At 41.4% G+C, this 26928-nt stretch overlaps 1 protein-coding gene, 1 long non-coding RNA gene and 1 pseudogene across 3 annotated transcripts; 2 read left to right on the top strand and 1 right to left on the bottom strand.

Annotated features, from left to right (window-relative positions):
- Nucleotides 1-2622: 2622 nt before the first annotated feature.
- Nucleotides 2623-4822, bottom strand: LOC307058744. The gene is made up of 3 exons (XR_013811104.1): nucleotides 4709-4822; nucleotides 3746-3824; nucleotides 2623-2793 (listed from the first exon to the last, which is right to left on the bottom strand). It is a non-coding gene; the product is annotated as an uncharacterized lncRNA (long non-coding RNA).
- Nucleotides 4823-4942: 120 nt separating this feature from the next.
- On the top strand, nucleotides 4943-7613 carry ABT1 (activator of basal transcription 1; the record flags this gene model as incomplete). Its single annotated transcript, XM_079714015.1, has 3 exons — nucleotides 4943-5183; nucleotides 5863-6068; nucleotides 6224-7613. The coding sequence occupies 3 exons, from the start codon at nucleotides 4943-4945 to the stop codon at nucleotides 6602-6604; spliced, it is 828 nt and encodes a 275-aa protein (XP_079570141.1). The 3' UTR covers nucleotides 6605-7613.
- A 15192-nt stretch (nucleotides 7614-22805) lies between these two features.
- On the top strand, nucleotides 22806-24181 carry LOC307059057 (casein kinase II subunit alpha-like; annotated as a pseudogene). Its single transcript has one exon. The product of its transcript is annotated as a casein kinase II subunit alpha-like (transcript).
- The last annotated feature ends 2747 nt before the right edge of the window (nucleotides 24182-26928 follow it).

The following is a 26928-nucleotide window of genomic DNA, read 5'->3' as shown; positions in this document are numbered from 1 at the left end:
TGTCTTCGAAATTGGGCAAGAGTTTAACACTGGAATCATATCTACGGAAACCGGGGACCGGAAGGAAATTGTAGGTACATCCAGGAGGGCAAATCAAGTTTCTCAGGCAATGAGACTTGGCTTTTGGCCATCCCAATAGTTCCTGCCAATCCCCGCACTCCTAAATATTCCACCAATTGATTCTGCTAGCACCAGAAACAGATTCTCCAGAGTTCCTACGAATGTCCCCTAAGATCTGCTTTCTGTCTGGCCTTTCTTATCGACAAAAACCACCGTCGGTGGACACAAGGTCACGAGGGGGCGTGCGTCCCAGTTAATTTCTCCCTTCATTCTGGCTTCGTAGTCCCGATTTCGATCAAGGGTGTACAAGTTATTTTTCTAAGATAAACACTAATAGGAGAAGTGAATATAATCATGGCTGCATGCTTAGATCTGGATTCCTTGCAAAAAAACGAAAGTAGTAGTTGTCTCTTTTTCTTCTGGGCCTGTGGAGTACTAGGTACCAGGTACTGTGCTAGGTGCTCGGTACTTCACAGAGCTAGTTCTTTACAGGAGAACTCTTGAGCATTGCCAGAGACCCATCACTTGCAGGAAAGCCATGTGAAGACCCTTCCGGTCAACTGGTTCTTTGTCTGAAATTCCATCATTAGAAACTTTTTTTGGGGGGGTTAATGTTATTTTCTAGTGTCAATGAAATTGGGACAAGGTGATGAAATGGAGAAGATGAAACATCTTACTTAAGAAAGTGACTCTATGTCCCTATGCTGTGCAGGCATGCTGCACAGGCCTTTCCAGGACCCTTTTAATGCCCTTAATGCTTGCTCTTCTCTTTTCTTTTTCATTGCAGTCAGGGCTGACAAAAAAGTGAATAACTTTCTGTGGGAAGAAATCCTCCACCTTCCTGCACCCCCTCCATTTGAGACAAAAGAGTTCAAAACTCAGGTGTTCTAAGTGGGTGTGTAGAAACCCACCATTCATCTCAAAACTTGGCTCAAGGTCAGCCTTGCCTTGATTCTCTCCACCGTCTGCGTGTTCTCTTCTTACTTCCCCTTGGACAGAATTTACCCAGCTACAGAAGTCAGTTTGGCCTACACTCATTTTTTTTCTCCATTTATTTTCCATGATTCTATTAGGGGTGCAAGTGTGGAACTGGAGTGAAAGAAAGTGGACTAATTCCATAGCTCAGATCCATAAATTAAGCTTTGGGATGACTGACTGTGAACTGGGAGCAACTGGGGGCTTTCAACCGTGAGCTGGGAGTTCTAGTTTCCAATAACATTGGATTAGGTATTAAAATTTCAACAGCTTAGCTTGCACAGTGGTAAAATGAAGATCAAAAATAATATCTTAAAATTCACATGGAAGTTTTCCCAGTTGTTAAACTACTGACTCAATTTTAAGCTCACTGTTCTGGACTGCATTGTGTTCTTCCAAAATCCAAATGTGACTGTATTCAAAATTGGAAAGTAATTAAGGTTAATGCAGCCCTTAGGATGCGGTCCTGATCCCATAGGATTACTATTATCATAATGGGAAACACCAGAGGGTTCTCTCAAGTCAGGAAGAGAGCTCTCACTGGGAATTAAATGGCTGTCATCTTGATCTTGGACATCCCAGCCTCCAGAACTGTGGAGAAAATAAATTTCTGTTATTTAAGCCACCCAGTCTGTGGTATTTTGTCACATCAGCCAGGGCAGACTGAGACACTTATCCTCTTTAATCTGCCTTGTGATAAAGGAGGTAGAACTCTGTAAACCACACTGCTGATTTACTGCTTGGCTCCATATTAGGCTTTGCCAAAAAGGAAGCTAGAGGGAGAATGCAAGGCTGGAGGAGGAAGAGGAAAGGTGGACTTGTCTTTTCTGTTTCCTTTTGGAGAGCTTCCTGTTCCTCTAAGTATCATCCCAGGAAGACTTCTGCATCCCAAGAGACGACAATTCTGTAGCAGCAATTGAATCCAGCACCATGCTGAAATTTTACACTTGTTGGCATCTCTGCTATTTTCCACCTTGTATTCAAGGCACAGATAGGAGGACACTTGACAGTGAAAGAGAAACTCCACGTCCTACAATCTCTCTTCTCCCACTGCTAATTCTCTATTAGGTCAGGAACACTGAAAGTTGCTAGATGATATTTTCTTAGTTTGTCATGGAAAGGGATTTAATTACTGAGTTCAATATTGACTATGTCCTCTCAGTGCCCCTAATAGAATGCATTGGCAATTGCCATTTGAAAAAAAAAAAAAAATGGAATTTTTTTTAACAATATCATTTTGTAGAAATAATAGTTTTGTATAAATTTGTAGAAATAAGCACAGATATTTTATAGAGAAATACACTTAATCTTTTCCTTAAGCATATTTCCAAAGAAAGCCTTTTCTCTCCAGATAATTTAGTGTATTCTCCATTTGTGTCTATTTCTGCTTTAGGCACAAGTGTAAGGCAATCTCTGTTGAACCTCGATGTTTGATGATTTTCTTTGAAAAAAGAATATATTTGCATTTAAATTTTTTAGGGGTTTTTGTTTCACTTTAATTGCTCCACAATAATTATGCAATATAATATGAATCACCCAAATTATTTATCCAAGTAAGAAAATTCACACACACACTCCACATATTTCATCATTAGAGCTAGGAATACACACGATTTCCCATTAGATTTTTCAGAAAGGAGAATCACAATGATACAAAAATGCACTGGATATTGCTCTGTTCACAACTTTGGGATCCTCTTCAACCCAAATGTCTGTGTTTGCGTAATTATATCATTTATTGAGCCAACCTAGACACTTCTGAGAGAAAAAGGAGAAAGTAATTAGAGGGGACAGCAGGAAATCGGGCGTAATACAGGGAATTCACCCCAGGTATATAATACTTAGGGAGGAGGACATGGGATACCGGTAGGGTTTTTGTTTTGAGATATACACAGAACAATATCCTAACGTCTTAAATGTACAACTCAATGGATTTTACATGTTTATTAAACCCAGGAAACCAACTACCCAGATCATGACATAGAGCCCATTCAGTGTCTTAAAAGACTGCTTAAATTTGATTATACTTTCAAAAGTGAATATGAATATTATCAAAGTGGAAACCATCTGGATAGACATTAGGATAGGGATTCTAAAAAAAATAGTCACGAGAGGTCCTTCGATAGCTCAGTTGGTAGAGCGGAGGACTGTAGCCTAGAACACCTAGATATCCTTAGGTCGCTGGTTCGAATCCGGCTCGAAGGACAAGAATTTTGAAAATTGTAGACCGAAACAAATCAAACATACACGTAGAGTGAGTGAACTCCTTCAGGTACAAAAGAATAAACTGGACAGTAGCTCTGTTTCAAGATAATAGCTCCCTCTTCAACCCATTTAGGAAAACCCTTTCATTTATGGCTCACTTCTGATTGAGAGAGGAGGCGCTAAGCTGATGAAACAGCAGGAGTGTCAAGCGTGATGGTCCTATCTGTATTGTATCCAAGGGAGCAGGATAATGAATTAAAGCACAACTCCTTATTGTTCAAGGGCATTAATTTTTTAGTATACTCCTATAATCACTACCCATATCAGTTTTAGAATATTTCTAGCACCTTCCATGTTTGCTTCTAGTTTTGAAATAAACTTATAGTCAGTCAAAACAAAACTACAGGATTGAGGTAAAGATTATTTAAAGTAGTCTAAAAGTGTTCACTCAAAGGGCCTTCGATAGCTCAGCTGGTAGCGCGGAGGACTGTAGATGTCTAATTACCAGTCATCCTTAGGTCGCTGGTTCGAATCCGGCTCGAAGGACTTCCCCTTTTTGAAAGGTGGTCATTGACACTGCAGGCCTGGACATGATAGAAAAATTGAACAGTGAACAGTCATTTGTGCTCATATCTTGTAGAAATGAGTGTATAAACAAACAAGCGATCCTCAAGTACGCCCAGGAGCCTGTCAACAAAGGTTGCTTCAGCGAGACAGAAGGTGAGTCAGAGTGTCCTCTTGTGGTGACCATTTCTTCGGTACCTTTAATTCAAAATAACGAGTACGCCATTGAGGCATATTTTTGGGTGGCCTACCCTGGACCCCAACACTGTGAAAACAAGTCCTGGAGAGAATAAAGCTCGCGGTACAGGCAGTCGCCTAAATCAGGGCCACGTATACATTTGACAATAGGTATTTGTAACATAAGTATAAATACGAATCCATGCATCAACACAAATGTAAAACAGGCGCCAAATAAGTTTTAAAAAGAAATAATTGTCAAACATTAAAAATTTTTAGACATTTTATTCACAAAATCAAAATTTAAATTAATATTTTAAACTAAATTTTTTTTAACTAAATGAAAAGGTCACAGATGAAATTTTCAAAAATTAAATCTCAACTAAATTTCCAAAACTTATATTTACAAACTTAAATTACATTTTCACATTTTCAAAACTTCAATTTAAAATATTTAAATCTCTAAGTTAAATTTTGAAAAATTAAAATTTCAAACTTAATTAATTAAAAAATTGAAATTTAAGTAAGCTTTAAAAGTTGAGTCATCCCCCAACCTGAGTCTCACCCGAGTCCATTGGGTAAAATGCTATTTTGACCGCTGGAACACAAAGAAACCTCCCCTCACTCCCAAAATAGTTCTCCAAAATTTCCGGAAGAGCCTGCCTCATCCCGTCCTTTTGCATCTCACCGAGGAGTGCTATAGGGTAAGTTATACTTGCGGCTCTACCTCTCCGGTTCTGCCTCTTCAGCTCAAGTTCTCTCACGCTTTGAATCTCCCGGCAGACGCGGGGCCCACTTCCGCCCTCTTCTCTAGGCCTAGACTCGCGGGCACCGCCCAACCTTGTCCTTTCCTTTGTCGTCACCCGGACCGACACCGCCCCCTCGACACAGGCCGTCGCACACGGTGCGCGTCAGAGGCGCGGCGCCTTTACGGCTGCCCTTGCTTTACCTATCCGCAAGCATGGAGGCAGAGGAATCCGAGAAGGGAGCCGCTGAGCTGGAGCCTCTGGAAGGGAGTGACCAGAAATCAGAGGCAGAGGAGGAACAGGAGGAATCCGAAGGGGCGGCTGGCGACAGCAAGAAACGGGTAGTGCCAGGTATTGTGTACCTGGGCCACATACCGCCCCGCTTTAGGCCTTTGCACGTACGGAACCTTCTCAGCGCCTACGGCGAGGTCGGGCGCGTTTTTTTCCAGCCGGAAGGTAAGTGCTCAGGCCTTAGCGGTGAGGGTAGGAAGGTGATGCTCGCTGGCAGTGAGCACGCAATGCGTGTTCTGTTGCCTCAGCTGCCCTGGTCCGAGGCGCTGACGGATCCGGGGACCCGCGTCCGGCTTCTTTGGTAAATCGGTAGCGTGCATGTCTCTTAGGAGGCGGCGATGGGATGTGGATAGCGCAGTATATACCTCGCTGAGCCTTAGTTCTCGGATAGCTAATTATTGGATTTTAATTTCGGCTCCGCCCACCCTTCTTTCCTGAGCCGAATTTACCAGTTTGTTAAGTGGGTACAGCCTGAATTAAAATCTCAGTGGTTTTTCCACAAAACCGAACGTATCTCTTTGTCATCGCGGCCCAGGTCAAGAGAAGGTTTATGATCGGTCGCCCCCAGCTCGCATACAGACAGTAATTGGAATTGGGGTTGGGGGCTTGTGCGGGTTTTAAAGAGAGCGTTTAGGGCAGACCTGATAAAGGAGTTAACATTTGAGGAAAGGATTGAGTTAGACAAGGGGAAAAGGGTGGACTTTGCAGTTATCCGCTTCCGGGCAAAGACCTTGAGGTGGGACTCTGGCCTGAGGGAAGGTTTGGAGAATTCGGCGAATGGGAGGTGCAGTTGAGTGGGTGCTGTATTGGCCTCCTTGACCACTGCTCTGTCTTTGCTTCGCAGACGGGTTCGTGAGGCGCAAGAAGAAGGCAGCGGCAGCCCCCGCTGCGGGAGGAAAAAAGCGGTCCAAGTACAGCAAGGACTACACCGAGGGCTGGGTGGAGTTCCGGGACAAGCGAGTAGCCAAGCGTGTGGCGGCCAGTCTTCACAACACGCCCATGGGCTCCCGCAGGCGCAGCCCCTTCCGTTATGACCTGTGGAACCTCAGGGTGAGGGGATCGGCTTGTCTGCCGCATCGCTCAGCCTCCCGTCTTCCCAGCCCCAGCCGGCGCACCCCTGTCACCTCTTGTTGGCCCTGGCCCCCCATCTCCTCTCCATCCCAGATCTGCCCTACTCAGATCTTTTCTTGTTTTCCCTTCCGCAGTACCTGCACCGTTTTACCTGGTCCCACCTCAGCGAGCATCTTGCTTTTGAGCGCCAGGTACGCAGGCAGCGCCTGAGGGCTGAGGTTGCCCAGGCCAAGCGTGAGACTGACTTCTATCTTCGAAGTGTGGAGCGTGGACAGCGTTTCCTTGCCGCTGATGGGGACTCTACCCGCCCGAACGTCTCCTGGGCCTTTGCCCAGCGTCCTACTGAGCAGGAGCTGAGGGCCCGGAAGGCAGCTCGGCCAGGAGGACGTGAACGGGCTCGCCTGGCTAACGCTCAGGACCAGGCCCGCTCCAACAGAGGGCTTCTTGCCAAGATCTTTGGATCCCCCACCCCCTCAGAGAGCATGGAGGACTCCTTACTGGTCAGGAACTCTTGAGGGGCAGGGAGGCTCCTTCCACCTCCTAGCCCAGCCCAGCGTCCTATCTACCTGATAATGACTACCCAGGCAGACATTTTATTGTGTTTCTCAAACCAGGAGTGAGTGCTCAGACATAAAAGTTTTGAAGGCCTCTCCTTCCCCCTCCAACTCCTGTACATGCTTCGCTGAGGCACTTAGTTCTTACTAGCATGATTATGACTACTGCACACGTCTGTTTTGCCTTGTTTGATTCTTGGCCACCTGCCTCCTTGCCCACTGGGGCCCTCTAAAAATCCTGCTTTCTGGCCCCAGGAAGAGCTTTTACTTTGAACTAGACTGATAATGGCTAGTCCAGACAGCTGTTTACCCACCACATTACTGGGCATCAGCAACATCCTTTTTATTTAGAAAAGATTAATAGGGACAGGGGTTAATGGGTTAGAGTGGCTTGGGAGCCACCTTCCAAATGTATTTATAGAAAAGAAAAAAAAAATATATATATATATATTTTATATGTCTTTGTAGTTTATGTGGGGTGGGGATGGTCATTGGATAAGTTCCAACTTCTATGTCCCATTCACTCACCTTCACTCCATCTCCTGGTCTCAGACCCTCCCACTCCCCCGGAATTCAACCTGGACCCTTTTCTATGTATCTAATCAATTTCTTAGGCCATGTTATTAATAGTTATCTAATTCAGCGTTTCCTAACTCTCTGTATGAGGACATAGAGTGACAGTGGTTCACATGGCCCTTGGTGTAAGTCTTACAGACCAGGGGTCCGCAACCCTTGGGCCTCGGGCCGGTATTAGCAGCACAGCAGGAGGTGAGCGGTGGGCAAGCGAGCGAAGCTTCATCTGCCACTCCCCATCACTCGCATTGCCGCCTGAAGCATTCCCGCACCCCACCCGGCCCCTGTTCATGGAAAAATTGTCTTTCACGGAACCGGTCCCTGGTGCCAAAAAGGTTGGGGACCGCTATTACAGACCACTTAAAAAAAGATAAATGTCTAAGAAATAAATGCATAGAAGTACTACAGGCATCATGGTAGATGTGTATAAGGGGTAGAGTGGGGCCATGGGAAGGCATGGGTGACTCTGTCTGGGAAGGGAAGCAATGCTCTCAATGTGGAGCTGATTTCTGATCAGAGGCTTCTGACATGGGTCAGTTTTCACCAAGTTTTTCAGATCATTCCTGAAAAGTGAACAGAAGTCTGAAAGAGCCTAGTGTATTCCTATAACTGAAAACAAAGCTCCACGCATGGAGTGTTGGGTTCAAACCATTGTAAAGGTAGGCAAAGCCTAGGAGGTGTACACATGATGTCCCTCTGGTGCACTTATACATGTTGTCTACGCTTAGACGAGAAAGTTCATAAGCAACATGCAAAGCACCTCTGGAGGTGACAAAGAATCCGTGTAAACCACTAAGGGGAACTGAAAACTGAGGTGTTAACAATAAACAGAAAAATCTACACACAGCCTCATAATAGATGAAAACTCTGGTCAGTACCAGGCTTTTAAACTTACAGGAGGTGTTAGAGTGATAATAATAAATAATTTGAGTTTTGCTTATGCTGTGTTTGTTTTTTGGTTTCTCCCTTCACTGTCATCAGTATAATTATCCATGTGTTCTTTGGATGAAGTGGATTCATCCACTTTGGCTCTAAAATAACTTAGCCATGTTAAGATCTCAATTTGAGAGGTGCAGTTTATTTGGGAGAATAAAAATGACCATACAATAAAAAATTATGGTCTGCTTGGTGTAACATTTCTCACAATCCATACTCCTCATACCCAGCACACAAACACATCTGTGTAATGTTATACCCTCATCTTAGGAACTTGGTATTCTTGTTTGTGTTCATTTCTTGTGAGTTTGTTCCATGTGGATTCCTAAGGTCATGATGTCTTCCAAGCGAACCAGGAAGATTGAGTTTCAGAATTTGACAAGCTGTCATATTCATTTATTCAAAGTTCTGAGTGCCCATTGTCACCTTTGCTAGATAAAGTGAATACCAAGAGGAAGAAACTTCTTAAGTTCTAACAGCTTAGAAAGTAAAACACAGTAGGGCTTAATTTCTTGAATGAATGAAATTCTGTTCCCAGGTTGGCCTCAGATACCAATATTTTCAAGGTCAGCATTTCAGGCTCAAGTTTAAACAGTTCTGCACAAAGAGCTCACATCTGCAACTTTAGGTTGCTTGGGAAGAATCTATGCAGACAGGGAATGCTCCATTTGAAAGTGAGTTTCAAAGTCTTCAGGAGAAAGTTAGTGGCATTCAAGAAAATGAAATGCAATTCCAGAGAATATTTGATCTAGAAAGAATTCATTACTTAACATGGAGATGAACATACTCCATGTTGTATGTCTTCATTGGAAAAACATCTGTTCAGGTCCTCTACCCATTTTATAATCAGATTGTTTTTTTCTATTGTGTTATATGAGTTATTTATATATTTTAGATATTAACCCCTATTAGAATATGATTTGCAAATATTTTCTCCCATTTGGTAGGTTGCCTTTTCATTTTCTTGATGGTTTCCTTAGCTCTACAGAAGCTTTTTAGTTTGATGTAGTCTCAATTGTTTATTTTTGCCTTTGTTGCCTTTATTTTGGTGTCAAATCCAAAAAATCATTGCTAAGACCAATGTCCAGGAGCTTACCTCCAATGTTTTCTACTAGGAGATTTATGGTTTCTGGTTTTACATTTTAGTCCCTAATCCATTTTGAGTTGATTTTTGTGTATGGTATAAGATAGGGGTCCAGTTTCATTCTTTGCATGTGACTGTCCAATTTTCCCAAAACATTTATTGAAGAGACCATCCTATCTCTACTGTGTATTCTTGGCTCCTTTGTCATAAATTACTTGACCATATAGGCATGGGTTTATTTCTGGGCTGTCTGTTCTGTTCCATTGATTTGTGTGTCTGTTTTTATGCCAGTGTCATACTGTTGTGTACATTATAGAACAGTCAAATCATAATGCCTTATATTCACATAATATTCTTTAAAAAGAACCCAAGACCTAGACAAGACTAATATTTCTCAACTTTTAAATATGAGATAATTAAGGTAGGCCAAGTTAAGATGAAAATATATCTACTGCTTTGGAAGTATCTAAAATAGTATAGGTTGTCATCCATTTCTGCCTCATTGAAACCATGAAGGTGCTAGAAATTTTGAAATTTAAACTTCTTTTTCCAATCTTACCTTCTGGTGTTTCCCAAGAAGAAACAATAGCACTGACTGAGTAAATAAAAAGGCTTAAATTCCTAGGATTTTTTCCCCTAGTTAAATTTCTTAGTCCACAGGGATTTAGTCTCTTGCCTTTAATTTCACTGGTGAAGTTATCTTCAATTTTTTCCAAGGTCATCAAGGTAATTGCTTCTGTTTCCACCATAAGCTTTGTTTTTGATACCAGGTAGTAGAGAATGATGTTTCTTTCATCATTAATAATATGGAGTGCTTGAAATAGTCACCTAATGTCTGGCTTTAACATCTTCACAATTTCTCCTGCCTCTGTCTGAGTGGTTCTCAAACTTAGATACTTACTAGAATCTTTTGAGGAGATGATTCAGAAATGTTTTCTAGTACCTGACCTTTCTGGACTCATTGAATCAGAATCTCTTCGGAAGAAACCAGGCATTGCTATGTTAAAAATCTTCCCAGTTGATTCTATTGTGCAGGCTCTCTTCTTCCAAAGTTAACAATGACATCTTGGTCCCTGGATTTCATTGTTCTCTATCCCATGGAAAAAGTTGTTCAATAAGCTTTTTTCGTTCACCCTATTTTGTCAGTTGACCCTTTTAGATTAAGCTACTGATAAGCCTCAAACATGCTTGTTCTTCATTAAACAGCTTTCATATAATGCATAGGCTTGCTGCCAGTGATATTTTACTTTACTATGGTTAAGAAAAAGAGAATTATTTGCTAACTCAGAGTCTGAGATGATTGCTGAGTTGATGACGAATATTCCCTTCTGTACCGCTTTTTTTTTTTTTTTTTTTTTTTTTTTGCCGTATGTGGGCCTCTCACTGTTGTGGCCTCTCCCGTTGCGGAGCACAGGCTCCGGACGCACAGGCCCAGCGGCCATGGCTCACGGGCCCAGCCGCTCCGCGGCATGTGGGATCTTCCCAGACCGGGGCACGAACCCGTTTCCCCTGCATCGGCAGGCGGACTCTCAACCACTGCGCCACCAGGGAAGCCCTCGAATGTTCAATAATGGCCACACATTGTCTTAAAATAGACATCACCAGTCATTATTGGCCTCTTTTTCCTTATGACAGGAGTGATTCAAATATTGGGCCTTCATTCAACAGTCATTACATTCTTAGTTCTCTCTTTGTATGGCTCCCACTAAAATTTCCTGCATGACCCTAATTAGAAATCTTTAAAAGCTCAGATTCAAATGCCTGATACTTATCATCAGTTGGACAGTTTGGGGATATGTGTTAGTTCTTCTGATCACCAGGAAATGTGGAGTCCTATCATTTCCATGAGAAGGACCCATGGGAGGAGAGGTTCAGTAAACACTCAGAAGCCCCAGTAACACTATGAGTAAGAATAGTTGGAAAGCTCCTCCCTATAAGTGCCACATGAGGGATAGATGGAGCCTTATCAAAACTCTACCTACCTTATTTCATCTCAGTCCCCAAATCCATTAAGCTACTTTGTAGCTGATTTAGAGTATTGAGCAAGTTGCTGTGTAACTGGGCTTTATGATACCAGATCCAATGGTGCATCAAAGGTCCGTGTTAAATAGAGATGCTCTATGGAGCCTCTGTCAATTCACAGGAAAAGAATACCTGAGAAAAAGCACCTCACTCTTTACTGGGCTTTGTAGAGACTTAATGCTGCACAATGGGATACAAAGGATGGCCATGTGACCTGAACTTCCTTTTAGATATTGAGTATCGTCTGACTCACAATCCATAATATTGTGCAAGCCCAGTAGAGTCCTTCATCCATGGATATCTTCCATAGTCACTTCCGGTCATCAAAGAACAGATACCAGAGAGCCTTCCAAGGATGTATGAGTTCCATATAAATTCATATTTTGTCCAGATATTTATATTCAGATATTTAGGTTTGAGTAGCTAGAAAGCAATATGAAGCACAGTCTAAGTACAGAAAGCACAGTAAACAAAAAACAAGTATGTTCAGTGGATAGCAAGGAAAACTGCCTAACTAGATAAGAGTTTATGGAATATATGAAAATGTTTTCAGTTATAAGTAATAGAAACCCAACTCAATAAGACATAATCAAAAAGGACTTCTTTTTTCTCATATAATTGGAAGGCAGTACCTCACTTCGGCCATGGTTCTTGACCCATCTCTTGGCAATTCTCTCAGCTCTGCTTTCCCCAGAGCCGGATCAACCATGCCGTGGAACGAGTGGGGAGGAGTTTATATAACATAGTTATATAACATGTAACATATAACATATATATATAACATATAACATATATAACATAGTTATATAACATAGGCCAACATAGTTTATGTGGCCACCTTAGACCCATAATGCTAATCAGGATAATGCTAGGTGCTAAATTAGCTTAAACTTAGGCTCACAAACCAAAGGAAATGGTATCTCATGCTTGAAGTTGCCCTCGATTCATCAAACCACACTCCTGCCGCACGACGGATGAGGGTGAAATGTCAGCTCTAGATTAATTTCAGAAAATATATCTAAAAAGGGATCAAATTTTAGGCTCCTTAAAAGCTAGGTTAGAAAACGTACAGTTGATGCTATACATAATGGAAAGTAATCTATTTAAGGTTGCATAAGACAGTGTAAAAGGCAGGTAAACCTACTGAACTGAGTAGGATGGAGAGAAAGAGGATAAATAGAGATTATTGTAAAAATAAAAACTAGTAAGTTTCTGGACTAGAGTGGTTATAGTAAGAATGCAAATGAAGGAATAAGGGTGAGAGACATGAAGAAAGTATAACAGGACCTGGTGACAGTGGAAAGAAAGAGTCAAAGATGGTACCCTGGCTCAGCAAAGGTGGTGCCATCAATCTTAATGGAAAAATTGGGACATGGGTCAGTGGTTGGAAATGGAAATGAGGTGGATTTTACATGGTTTGAGCCTTTAAGAGAAATATGTGAGTGTGGGGGGGTGCAAACTCAGGATGCTGGAAAATTAAAATTAGCTCTTATGGGAATGAGAATTTGGAGGTTATTTACATGTGAGTAAAAGACATACAATACAGATGAATATTTTCTAAGAAAAAGCCCCTATGCTTTATGCTCCTCTTTGGAGCCAACATAGGCATCAACAGAAAGAAATGTCAGAAAGACAGGGTGAGAATCAGTACTATACTGTATTGCTAAGGACAAAAAAAAAGAGGCAGGCAACTGATGTGCCCTGTTGGAGAGCACATCATCCACTTTGGTTCAAAGGTCGCTCATGATCTTTGAGACAACAGCTAGGTAGGAAATTGTGTAAAGCCAGATTATAGCATGATAGGAAATGAACACTTAGAAATGGAGGCAGTATAGATTTTAAGCTGGTGAATTCTGGAAGGGGGGATATTAAGAGAAACACTAGCCTATTAAGGGCAACCTAAAGTTTAAAAAAAAAGGGGGGGGGAATGAAAGGGCATCTATACATATTTGAAGACGAGGGAAAATCTCAATGAAGGAAATAAATGAAAAAATCTAGAGATAAATGAGGAAGGTTTCAGAGGTTGTTGAAGAGAATGTGCTTGGCATGTGAAAGGAGTCAGGACGTTTATTCCTTTGGGAGAAGAAAGGCAGGATAAAGAGATTTGTTTTGAAGTGGGTCAGAAGGCCTCTCCGAGAGATTTTTCTCGTTGGAGCAGATGATGCTGTGCAGGGGTGGTGGGGTGGTGGTGGCTGAATAGGGCTGGAGAAGGAGGGCTGCAAGTGTGGGCTTATGACACTGACAGAGGAGAGAAGACAGGTCACTGCAGCAGTGACTGTTCCAAACAACTCCCTTATCAGTCCCCTGCTCAGTCAGAAACAACTGATGTGGTTTAAATTGCCTGTTGGTAAATCATGATATGGCCCTACTGCCCCCGAACCAATTGCCCCCATGTCTCCCAAAGCAGCTCCAACTTCCTCCACCTGCAAGACTGAGGCTCCTCATCTAGACGAGATGCTGGATTCAATAGTGAGGAGGTCCACTTAGAATTCCATATAAAAGACTTCTCATTTTCAGATACATTAATGCAAATTTCTGAGCCAGGCAATTAAGACCAAGGTTCCTGGATACAAGAGGGTTGCAGAGAATTTGAAAGTGGGTATAAAAGATAAACAACAGGAGTTACTCCAAGTCTTCTCTTTTCTTCACTAATTACCAATTATTTGATGTTATCAGTTACTACTCAGAGTTGGATTCCTATACCCCTATTTTTAACGTGTCCTGTGCCAGATGGAAAAAGGATTCTCTCTGCAAGGGTTAACCGCCTTCAGCCTCCCTCACTTTAAAGTCCAAATCTCTGCTTGGGTAATGACACAAACTAATATTTTGGGCATGAAACAAGAAAGCTTCAGTTGCATACAAGTCCTCCCCAGCCCGTCAGGAAGCAATGTGAAGAACTCTTTCAAGAAACTCTTGTGGCATACACGTGTACTGGGAGGCACCTTTCCCTTCCTCTACCCGAGTGTGGCACTATTTCTCTTCTAATTACTTGTAAGGGATGTGACTAGTGTTCTTCCCAGAAATATTTCTCCCCACAGCCTAGCTAAACGTTGGGATGTAGCATCACTTTAAGCGGGGGGATAAGCGTGAAGGCCACAGGCCTTGTTCTAGCCACACCACTTTATGTCAAAAGAAAAAACAAAACTTGAAATTGTACCATTTTCCCTTCCCCTTTTCATCCATCCAAATTGTCTTAACTCTTATTCTTTTCCCACAATGCAATGAGAGCCACTTAAAACGCTGGGACCTATTCTGTGGCAGAGCAAATAGATGTAAACTGGGGCAAACTTCATAATGGGAGGTACATCAGTGCCACCATTTTTACACCATCTCCTTTGCCCCACTCCAACAAATGATAAGATGAGGTGACAAGAGGTAGAACTGGAGTCATACATGAATTCCACTGGTAATTGAAAATTCAAAATTGTCCTTTATTTTGAGGGTGTAGACAGACAGTTTTGTTGTTTCTGAATTTTAGTCCCAAGTACGGTCAGTTTAAGCTATTACTCCTCCCTGTACTCCGTATGTAATGCAATGGGGAGGCCCCAAAAGGATCCAATGCCTACAGCAGAGCAAAGACAATAATTCCTTCCAGGTTTCCATTCATTATTTGCCTTAGCATCAAAAATTCCTGGAATTCTTAAAAAAAAAATCTTGGAATTCTAGAGATGGTCCAATGGCTATCATCACCACCAGGCCAAAGGGTCACATGAATATCCACTTTATTCCTTTCTCCCCCAGCTTTACTGAGATATAACCGACAAATAAAATTGTAAGGTATTTAAAGTGTACACTATGACAGTTTGATATACGTATACACTGTGAAAGGATTCCTGAACATCTGCTTTATTCTAATGCAAGTGTAGGGGAAATGCTTTTTCTTAGTACAGTGGAGACAAAAATGGAGTTTTCAGAACAATGTTTTTATTTAAGAATTAAGGGAAAACAAAAACATTAAAGCATAGGAATACATTGACCGAATACAAGTGTCTCGTTTGGTCTGAAATCTTGAAAAAGTCACTCTGACTACTTACCTGAGGTAGATTTAGGTTGGCACTGTTTCAAGAGAACCTCCATCCATCCCAGAAGTTACCTTCTAGTTTTGGTTACAGGCTCCCAAGTGGTCCTTTCCAACCTCAGGTTATTCTATATGAGTAATACCAACACCTTTTCCCCCCCATGATTAAAAGCCCTCAGACCTGTTTCATACCCCCAAAGTTCTCTGTCTGAGGGATGGTCCATTCTTAATTTACTTAAAGACTAGAGACAATTACCAGGAAGATTAGTTGAAAGAAGGGGCAAGTCACTGCCCTGCCAAAGATACAAACTCTGTTCCCTTCTCCAAGTTCTCTCTAATGACTAACAAGTAGCCATAAGGACTAATTTTCATCACCACCAAGCCATACACCCAATACTATTTTAAGAATTACAATTGTCAAACATATACTAGTGATAGGCATGATTTTCACCAAAGAGAAACAAATACATCTTGTGTGTTTTATCACACCGAGCAACTTTTTATGGTATAAGAGCTATTTAGGAAAATTACTAAAATACATCAGATCAAATAAACTTCCAGGACCTGTTTTCTAAAAGAAGAAAGAAAAAAACACCCTAGAATCAGATTCCTTATTATCACTATGAGTTATATCCTCTGACCCTAAGATTATCAAGGTCATCAACCAGTCATCAGGATCAGAGCTGAGAGCCAAACACAAGGTGGCAGTGCAAGAGTTGGCCACCGCCATGAGTCCGAATACCAACGCTCTCTGGAGTTCAGGATTTGCTAAGATAAACCAGAGGACTCAAAATACTTATTCACCAAGTCTACAGTCCCAAATACTGTAGAAGTTTTAAGTATTTATATTAAATGTCATTTTATCTGAGGGAAGGAAAAAACCTCAGAAGTGTCCACTTACAGATCCCTGGATTAATTAGAGTATTTCTGGAGAATATTAAAGGTAATCATAATTACCCTGTTAAGTTGGAGGTAAGTGCTTATCCTTAAACCTCTGATGAATCTGCCAACTACTTTCCCCTTCTAGCATTTAGAATCCTACATTACAAGCGAAATATATACCTTATATTGTGGTGATTGCAGTCTTTTCCCTGGGAATAAAAAGTATTCTCTTTCCTTGGCAGAACCGAAGTAAATGAAAGGCATGTCATTATGTGGCTTGATTTGCTATAAACAGCAGGATAATGGAGTGGAAAAAAAACAAAACAAAAAAAAACCACCAGCTTTTGAGTCACGATTCTCAAAATCAAAGTCTAGCTTCTCCACTAATAATGCATCATTATGTGTTCTACTCTGTGCCTACTCAGGCTTAAACCTTTCTTTCAGCTTTCTCTTAATTATTTTGCAAGGAACTGATGAAGATATCTTACCATTGAAAGAAACATGATAAATGAAGTCACAAAAGTATGGGTACTAGTAAAAATCATAACGATTATCCTGGAACGTGCATCTCTGAGTTGAGAAGAAATGAATCTCTAAAGCTGAAACTGCAAATACCAGTAATAATCTGAAAGATTTTAGGGAAAGGAAACTTGTAAGGGTATGCCTCAACTCACAAGTAAAAAGCTGAGTATTCTACCTCGTTATGAGGTTGGCCCTCCAAAGGGGAAGCCTTGGGAAGAGTTTTGATCTATGATAACTACTCCCTAGCTGCTTAGTTCTTTACACAACCAGCAAAAGGTTCCCACGCTGCTATCAACACACTAGTCCCCATTCCAGCCAAGACTTACAAAATCGACAGAGGCAAAGTAAATGTACTTCTTTCCCCCAACAGTAACACATGCCACACCTTCTCTCTCAAGGTTACAGTCCTTTCCTTTATTGGAGTTCCAAATTTAAAAAACTGAAAGTAAAGCAATCATTAAGTGGTTCAGATAAAAGAAAAGCATCTTTACCTGAGTTTCCCACCAGGCCTACTCTGACCTGCCCTAGCTCCTTGCAGAAAGTTTCTGGGTATCTAAAAAAAAAAACAGTTTACATATTGACTCATTAGAAGTCATCTCTACTATATGAGTCAACTATGAGAACAGTTGTTCTCATACCTATTAAATGTACATAGTCCACAGTTAGATCTCTTACTAGAACAAAATCATCTGCAGAGTAGGGTCTTTGGGGCGCAATAAGGTAGGGATTTCCTGCAAGGCTTTTTTTTTTAGACTCAAGGTTATTTATAGGGTTTTTCACTTATGTGAGTTCCCCAGTATACCACAAAAACCGATCACTGACAGAAGCTTTTCTCATTCAGAGAATTCATAAGGTCTGTCCTCAGATTGTTTTTTTTTTGGGGGGGTGCAAACCCAAGAAGGCTCTCCACCTAATGCTTTTGCCACCTTCAAGGCAAATATAGAAATTTTCACCTGTATGGCTTCTCTGATAGGTAAGAAAGTCATAGTTCTGTTAGAAGATTTCTTCACACTTGTGGGGGTTTCTTCCCAGTGGGGCGTTCTGACGTCCAATGAAATGTGCACACTCTCTGAAGCACTGTTGACACAGGGTATTAAAAATGCTGTCCACCAATGTGAATTCTCTTGGAATGAGAAGAGGTGACCATTGCTAGAAAGCTTTCTCACATTCAACAAATCTGTAAGGTTTCCCACCTGTATGAATCCTCTTGTGGGTGATCAGATACAAGCTTGGACTAAAGGTTTTCCCAAACTCAGAGCATTTGTAAGGTTTCTCATTGGAGTGGTTGATAAGCTTCTGTAAGGACAGCTCTCTGGGCAAACCATTTCTCAACTTCCTACAATTGCAGATTCTCTGGTCCCCAGTGAAATCTGAGCTCTGAGGAAAGTCTGAGATTTGCTTAGAGTTCTTCATCTTAAGGAGTTCTCTTACATTGTAATACATTTTTTATGGCATTATAACTTCTTGTCTGGTCAAGACATTTGTGAGGCTTCTGATGCACGGGGAGGGCTGAGCTCAAGACCTTTTTCACCCACATCACAGATATATGGTTTTTCACCGATGTGGATTGTCTGATGTTGAAGAAGTGCTGAGCTCTGGTGAAAGCTTTTATCACAGACACCGTATTTATAATGCAGCTCCTCTGTCTGAGTTCTCATTTTCTGTTGGGCAACAAAGTCCATGCCCAGGAGGAAGCCACTCTCACATGCAGACCACTGATGTGGTTTCTCTTCCATGTGAATTCTCTGATGCACAATAAGGTCTGAACTACAGTTGAAACTTTTCTCATATTCCAGGCATTTAAAAGTGTGAGTGTGAGTTGCCTGGTGCCTGATTAGGTTGGCGCTCCGAGTAAAACTTCGCATACATTCTAAGCATTTATACGGCTTCTCACCTGTGTGGACTCTCTGGTGTACAATAAGGTCTGATTTCTGGCCAAAGCATTTCTCACAGGCACCACACTTATAGGGCTTCTCCCCAGTATGAACTCTTTTATGAACAATGAAGGCTGAACGGTGTCGGTAACTTTTCTCACACTTATTACATTTGTAGGGCCTTTCACCAGTATGAGTTCTCTGGTGGCTAATAAGATCTGATTTCCCACTAAAAGCTTTTTCACACTCCAGACACTTAAATGGTTTCTCACCTGTGTGAGTTCTTCGGTGTCTTATAAGGTTTGTACTTCGGCTGAAGCATTTGTCACACTCACTACATAGATACGGTTTCTCGCCTGTATGGCTTCGCTGGTGGACAAGCAGATCAGAGCTCTGACCAAAATTCTTGCCACAAATATCACATGTATAGAATTTTTTACCTGCATGTGTTCTCTGGTGTCCTGAAAGGGCTAAGTGGTGCCAAAAGCTCTTCTCACATTTGCTACATTTATAGGGTTTCTCATAATTGTGGATCCTCTGGTGTGAAATAAGATCTGAGCTTTGGATGAAGGTTTTCTCACACATATCACATCTATAAGGTTTCTCCCCTGTATGGGTTCTCTCACACATAATAAGAGCTAAGTTTTCACAGAAATTTTGCTCACGTTCAAGGCACTGGTATATATGATCATCTATTTGAGTAATCTCATGCACATGAATAAAAATCTTTTTACCCTTCTGAGGGCATACATGATATATTTTCCTTTTTTGAGTTCTCTGATTATACCTCTCTTCCGAAGTGTACATTTTCTATGGCTCTCTCCTAGGGAGTTTTCCACTGGTCTTCCTGACCCATCATTCTCTTCACAGTCATTCTCTCGATGAGAACTTGAAAGATACATCTGTTTTAGGCCTTTCAGTCATGAGCAGCTCCTCTCTGCAAGTTTCCAGCATCATATATACTAATTCTTTACTTGGTATCTCCAACCCTGTGAAACAAAGAAGAATTATTATTTATATTCCTTTAACTAAGAAAAAATGCTCAAAATTAAAATTGCTGCAAAAAAGACAGAATTTCTGCATCAAAGTCCACAAGTGCTCTAGGTTTTACAGGGGTTGAAAGCAGTTAGTTTTCCTCTTTACTAGTATAAAACCAGTCAGCAACACATACAGGGCAAGTACCAGAAAGAATTGTTTCTTTAATGAGCTCAGGTGATCTCAAAACCAGGATTCCTCCTCTTCCCTTGGTTCAACTGAATAATCAAGACGCCTAATAATTAGTATGCCTGCTCATGAAGAAAACAATCCAAAAGGGGCTATGAGTATCTGTGCAGTCCTTTCTGTAGTAAGGTTTGGAAGAAAATGGTTAATGATCATTAGAATTCCCAGTGCAAAGACAGAGAAAGTAAGTTTCTATGACTATCATCCTAGCTGTGTGATGTCAGGCAAGTTACTTAATCACTCTGTACGTAGTTTCCTCAACTATAAAATGGATTAATGATGGAAATTACCTCAGATCACTGAGTTGAATAATAAATTAATCACGATGTATCTCATGGTAAGTACTCTGTGTTAGCTATTATAATAACTATTATTATGGTAAAGGGGCCTAAGAGTCTGCTTTGATATGGTCTTTTGAGCACAAACCTTGCTCAAAAAGAAAAATCCCAACTTACTGCTGATAAAAAAAAAATAGGATGACTTTGCTTCCTATTTTACTGAGAAAATCTAAGGAAGCCAAAAACCAAAAACATAAAAAAAACACTTCCACATGCTCCCACCACATCAACCAACCTCTTCCAAGGTGGTCATGCACTCTCCATCTTTCCTTCTGTTACCATGGATAACAAACTGCCCCTGCTCAATCTAAGGACAACCTGTCCATTGGTGTACTGGATTCCACCCCTTTTTGCCACGAAGACATCACTCCTGCAATTCTATCCTCTCTCTCCTGCAATATCAATTTGTTCTTTCCTACTGGATCACACTAATCAGCAAACTAGCTGTTACGTCTCTCCTAAAACCAAAGCACTAGCAAGAAACTTCTCTCAACCACCTCACGCTCGAGCTATTGTCTCACTTCTGTTTCTCTTTACAGCAAAATTCCTCAAAAGAAATCAATCTGTTTATTGCCTTTAATTCTTATCTTCCAAGGTTTCTGAAACATACTCCAATCAAATACCCTCACCACTCCACCAAAACTGCTCCTATTAGAACCTAGCAGACCCTAGGAAATCTGACTCCTAGTTACCACTCCGACACACTTCCCTGCTCTTCTCGTGTGTACTGCAAGCTAGTCACCTTGGCCTCCTTGCTGTTGTTCAAACAAGCCAGGTCCATTCCCATTTCAAGGTCTTTGTACTTGTAGTCTCTCCCTGCTAAAGTGCTCTTCCTTTAGATCTTCAAGGCTCCCTCTCTCACCTCACTCAAATCTTTGGTAAACTGTCATAGTCTCAGTAAGGCCTGATTGACCATCCTATTTTAAATTATGACACACCTCCACCCCAGCTGGCCCACACATACAACACTCCTTCTCTCCTTTCCTGTTTTATTTTTCTCCATAGAATGTAAGCCCCAAAGGTCAAGGATTTTAGTTCATTTCATTTGCTGCTGTTTCCCTAGCACCTGGGACAGTGCCTGGCACAGAGGAGGTATGTTCACGTATAATGAGGTACTATGTAGCTGTAAAACTGGATGAAGATAACCTTTATGAATTGATGTGGAGCAATTTCTAGGATAAACCATAAATTTTAGAAAGCAGCGGTGTAAAAAAGTATGCTGCATTTTGTGTAAGAATTAAGTAGAAATAAGAAACTACACATATATCTATTCATTTGGCCAAAAAGAAACTCAGAAAAGAAGAAACTAATGAGTTTGGTTATCATCACAAGGTAGGTGTAAATGGGATCAAAAGGACTGGAAAATGAAATTGGTACCAAAGGGTGGATGGAAAGAGAGTCATACTTCTGTTAGTATATACATTTTTGTAAAACACACATTTTTACTTTTTAAACTGTTACATTTCACATATTCAACAAATACATAAATAAATAGAAAAGCTGGGGGAGAAAAAAATTAAAATGGAATACAAATAAAAACAAACAAGTCTGTATTTCAAATTAATAACAAAACCACCCAGGAGGGGGAAAAATAAATAACTTTATAATACAGTATTAGGATTATATAAACTCAAACTAAAGATAAAAAGGACTATAAACAATTACGGAACTCTAATTAGTAGGAGTTTTCCCCCAGAGTGGAAAAGGTTCGCTACTTAATGTATAGCCTAGGAATGAACAAATAAATAAATATAACGGCACCCAGATGCTTCACTGTCAGCGAAGGGGGTTACAAACACAGAAAAGGGAAAGGCTACAATGAACTCTGCACCTGTAGTGTTTAACTGGAATTAGAAGTATCAGTATGAGGTCAAGGTTTTTAAGTATATACAGAAAAAATAGAAATGTGTGTATGTGTGAAGGTGGGTGCTTTTTTTTCTACTAATGTCTGGCTGTGAGGTCACAGAAACGATGAAATCCCAGTAGTAATGAGCACACCAAGCACTTAGAGCATGGTTTCTAAACACCATTTCTCACTGAGAGGAATCAAGGCTCACTGGAGAAATGGCTAATTCCAGGGTTTAGAAAGTACAAGATGAACCTGGAGCATCTTGTTGTGTCAGAAAATAAGGAAGTGCTCAAAAAGTGGTGACAGGGCTTCCCTGGTGGCGCAGTGGTTGAGAGTCTGCCTGCCGATGCAGGGGACATGGGTTCATGCCCTGGTCTGGTAGGGTCCCACATGCCGCGGAGTGGCTGGGCCCGTGAGCCATTGGGCCTGTGCGTCCGGAGCACAGGGAGAGGCCACAGCAGTGAGAGGCCCGCGTACCGCAAAAAAAAAAAAAAAAAAAAAAAAAAGTGGTGACAATATGCCAAGAGGACCCAGGAGCCAGGCTGAAGGGGCTGCCACTATACAAATCAGGAACAAACAACATCAAAATAAATAATGATAGTGATAAATTAGTAACACAATAAGAATCCATGAATCCATACTCATTTAAAAAGTGAATAAATGGTCCGCCGCTGCCATATTGTCTGTGTGAAGAGAGGGGAGAGCGTCCGCCGCCACTGCAACTTCCACCACAGTTTGAAGAAAACAGTTCTGAAACAAGCTCTTACCCCCAGCTGCCTCTCAACACAGTGACTGTCATCTCTCCAAACGTCAAGTCCAGCTCTGTCCGCCAACCTGTCTGACATGTCGGGACCCGTGCCAAACAGGGCCAGAGTTTACACTGATGCTAATACGCACAGACCCCAAGAGTACTGGGATTACAAGTCACATGTGGTGGAATGGGGAAATCAAGATGACTACCAGCTGGTTAGAAAATTAGGCCGGGGTAAATACAGTGAAGTATTTGAAGTCATCAACATCACAAATAATGAAAAAGTTGTTGTTAAAATTCTCAAGCCAGTAAAGAAGAAGAAAATCAAGCGTGAAATAAAGATTTTGGAGAATCTGCGAAGCGGTCCCAACATCATCACACTGGCAGACATTGTAAAAGACCCTGTGTCACGAACACCTGCCTTGGTTTTTGAACACGTAAACAACAGATTTCAAGCAATTGTACCAGATGTTAACAGACTATGATATTTGATTTTACATGTATGAGATTCTGAAGGCCCTGGATTATTGTCACAGCATGGGGATTATGCACAGAGATGTAAAGCCCCATAATGTCATGATTGATCATGAGCACAGAAAGCTACAGCTAATAGACTGGGGTTTGGCTGAGTTTTACCATCCTGGCCAAGAACATAACATCCGAGTTGCTTCCCGATATTTCAAAGGTTCTGAGCTACTTGTAGACTATCAGATGTATGATTACAGTTTGGATATGTGGAACTTGGGTTGTATGGTGGCAAGTGTGATCTTCCAGAAGGAGCCATTTTTCCATGAACATGACAATTATGATCAGTTGATGAGGACAGCCAAGGTTCTGGGGACAGAAGATTTATATGACTATATTGACAAATACAACATGCAATTAGATCCACGTTTTAACGATATCTTGGGCAGACATTCCTGTAAGCGATGGGAACGCTTTGTCCACAGTGAAAACCAGCACCTTGTCAGCCCTGAGGCCTTGGATTTCTTGGACAAGCTGCTGTGGTACGACCACCAGTCATGGCTCACCGCAAGAGAGGCCATGGAGCACCCCTATTTTTACACTGTTGTGAAGGACCAGGCTCGAATGGGCTCATCTAGCATGCCAGGGGGCAGTATGCCTGTCAGCAGCACCAATATGATGTCAGGGATTTCTTCAGTGCCAACCCTTTCACCCCTTAGACCTCAGGCAGGCTCACCAGTGATTGCTGCTGCCAACCCCCTCGGGATGCCTGTTCCAGCTGCCGCTGGCGCTCGGCAGTAATGGCCCCTTCTGTCTCCTGATGCCTGAGCAGAGGTTGGGGATTCCACTCACTCCCTTGATGCAGCTTGCGCCTGGCGGGGAGGAGTGAAATACTTCCGAAGGACCGTGTCTGAACCGAAGCACCGTGTCTGAACCGTTGCTTGTAGATTTATAGTAGTTCATTCATAAAAAAAAAAAAAAATTACAACAGGCTGATATTCCTTTTTTTCTTTCTTTCTTTTTTTTTAACTCGCACTTTTCATAATTCAGGGGATTCCCTGAAAAATTATCTGCAGGTGGAATATTTCACGGACAAATTTTTTTTCTCCCCTTCCAAATTCAGTTCCTTATCACTGAAGAACAAAGATAAACCAGCCTCAATTCTGGCTGCTGCGTTTGGCTGGAGATTTCTTCCCATGCCCACCATTGCTCCCCTACCATTCCACATTTTGAGGGGTTTGTATTTCACGCTCTCCTCCAGAGATTACAAAAATGTAGCTTCTTGAAGCGAGGTGGGAAGGAAGGAAGAAGGAAGGACCCAACCTATAAGAGCAGTGTACTGCTAGTCACTTATATCACTTTACGCCAAAAGTGCTTCAGTGGGGTTATACTGGTGAATCTAGTGGAAATACGTCTTACACTGAAATACGTTACACTGAGATGCTGAAAATCTACCCAAAGTGCAGACGGGTCCTGAAAACGTCTGTTCAGTATGAATCATGTCTTATTGACCTAACCTAAATGCAACTCACTTGTAATTTAGTTTCAGTTCAGTTTAAAACTTTAATACCGTCCCTCCCAGGCTCCTTACCTCGGTCCTCTCCCCTTTCATCTCCCAACATGCTCTATAGCTGGTAGGAGGGGGAAGGCAAAATCTTTTTCAGTTTTCTTTGACTTGGTCCTTTTGAATTCAGTTAGTTACTGGGTATAATTACTTTTTACAAAAGAAATTGCTTTTTACAAAAGAAAAAAACATTGTCTATGTTGGTTTCATGATAGCAACTCTTGAAGAGCGAATGAGAGATGTGGCCACTGCATTTTATTTTAAGCTTTCTACCTTCTTTTCCTCCTACCTTCCCCTTCCCTCACATGCCATCCATTGAGCAGACCTGCCCCTCAGTCTTATAAATGTACCTGAGAGGTAGGAGCAGAGCCACTATCTCCAGTGAAACTGAAATGGTAGACCTGGAATTGTGGGAAAACTAAACTCTCTGGTTACAGCCCTGCCACCCCTTGCCGTCTGTATATATATAATACTTTGTCCTTCATATGTGAAAGATCCAGTGTTGGAATTCTTTGGTGTAAATAAACATTTGGTTTTATTTATCCAAAAAAAAAAAGTGAATAAATAGTGAGCGAGAAGGGAAAGTTTTTTCTTATATTAAAAAAGCCAACAATTAAATGTAGAATAAATGATGGAATTAAAAACATCACATGTCCAATGAAGAGTAACAACTGTTTCAGGCAAAAATATAGTGGATGAAAGTTTTATGAGAATCAGGATATTTACACAATCTGAATATATCTCCCCACTAGATATTTAATAATTACAAAGACAAAAAAAGTAACTTCACAGTATAGAAACCTGGAAGACACCACCTTAACCAAATGATCAGAGTTAACACCACCAGTAACAAGATATATAGTTGCCTCCTAATATGATGCAAAGAGAAGAAAAGAACATCACTTCTGTGCTATCTTGCCAAAAATGTATAACCTGAATCTAATTATGAGGAAACATCAGACAAACCCAAATTGAGGAAAATTCTGCCAAATAAATGGCCTAAACTTAAAAAAAAAAAAAAAGTCTAAAGACAAAGTCTGAGGATATGTTCCACAATAAAGACATGACAATTGGGCTTCCCTGGTGGCGCAGTGGTTGAGAGTCCGCCTGCCGATGCAGGGGACACGGGTTCGTGCCCCGATCTGGGAAAATCCCACGTGCCGCGGAGCGGCTGGGCCCGTGAGCCATGGCCGTTGGGCCTGCGCGCCCGGAGCCTGTGCTCCGCAACGGGAGAGGCCACAACAGTGAGAGGCCCACATACCGCAAAAAAAAAAAAAAAAAAAAAGACATGACAATTAAATGAAATGGGTGATAGTGGAATGGATCCTGGACAACAAAAAAACCTTATTTTTCTTTTCCTACAAAGGACGTTAGTGGAACAACTGGCTAAACTCCAATAATGTCTGGCGATCAGATAATAGTATTATATGAATGTTAATTTTTTGACTGTGATAACTGTAATGATAATATAAGAGAATAGCCTTGTATTCAGGGAATAAAACAATTGAGTATTTAGGACAGGCTTTCTCAACTAGAGTTCTGGCAAAGAACAAAGCCCTACAGAAAATGACTTGAGTAACTATTTTTTTCAATTCTCCCAAGGATGGCATGTAGCTAGTAGCACTGAACACACATGGGAGAGAAGTTAATTCATTGCATACCTATTACTTCAGGGCTTAGCATGTCTTAGGACTTTAGGGCTTAATTCTCATAGTTTGAGATGAGGTATTATATCTATAACTTACTCTCAAAAGGTTCAGAAAAAATGTACATACAGGTACATGTATGTATAGAGAAATTAGTATAGACAGACTCATAAAACATAGTAAAAGGTAAACATTTAGGGACTGTGGGTGAAGGGTGTATGCGTATTCTTTATATTATTTTACAACTTTTTTGTAAATCTGAAATTACTTCAAAATTTAAATGTATGTTATTTTGTTTTTTAAGAACATGGGAGCTGAGGGCTTCCCTGGTGGCCCAGTGGTTAAGAGTCCACCTGCCAATGCAGGGGACATGGGTTCGAGCCCTGGTCTGGGAGGATCCCACATGCCATGGAGCAGCTAAGCCTGTGCACCACAACTACTGAGCCTGTGCTCTAGAGCCTGCGAGCCACAACTACTGAGCCCGCATGCCACAACCACTGAAGCCTGCATGCCTAGAGCCTATGCTCCGCAACAGGAGAA

Source organism: Hyperoodon ampullatus (genome assembly GCF_949752795.1).
Source record: "Hyperoodon ampullatus genome assembly, chromosome: 10".
NCBI lineage: Eukaryota > Metazoa > Chordata > Mammalia > Artiodactyla > Ziphiidae > Hyperoodon > Hyperoodon ampullatus.
Note: the sequence above shows the minus strand (reverse complement) of the source record. Positions and strands in the feature narration are given on the sequence as shown.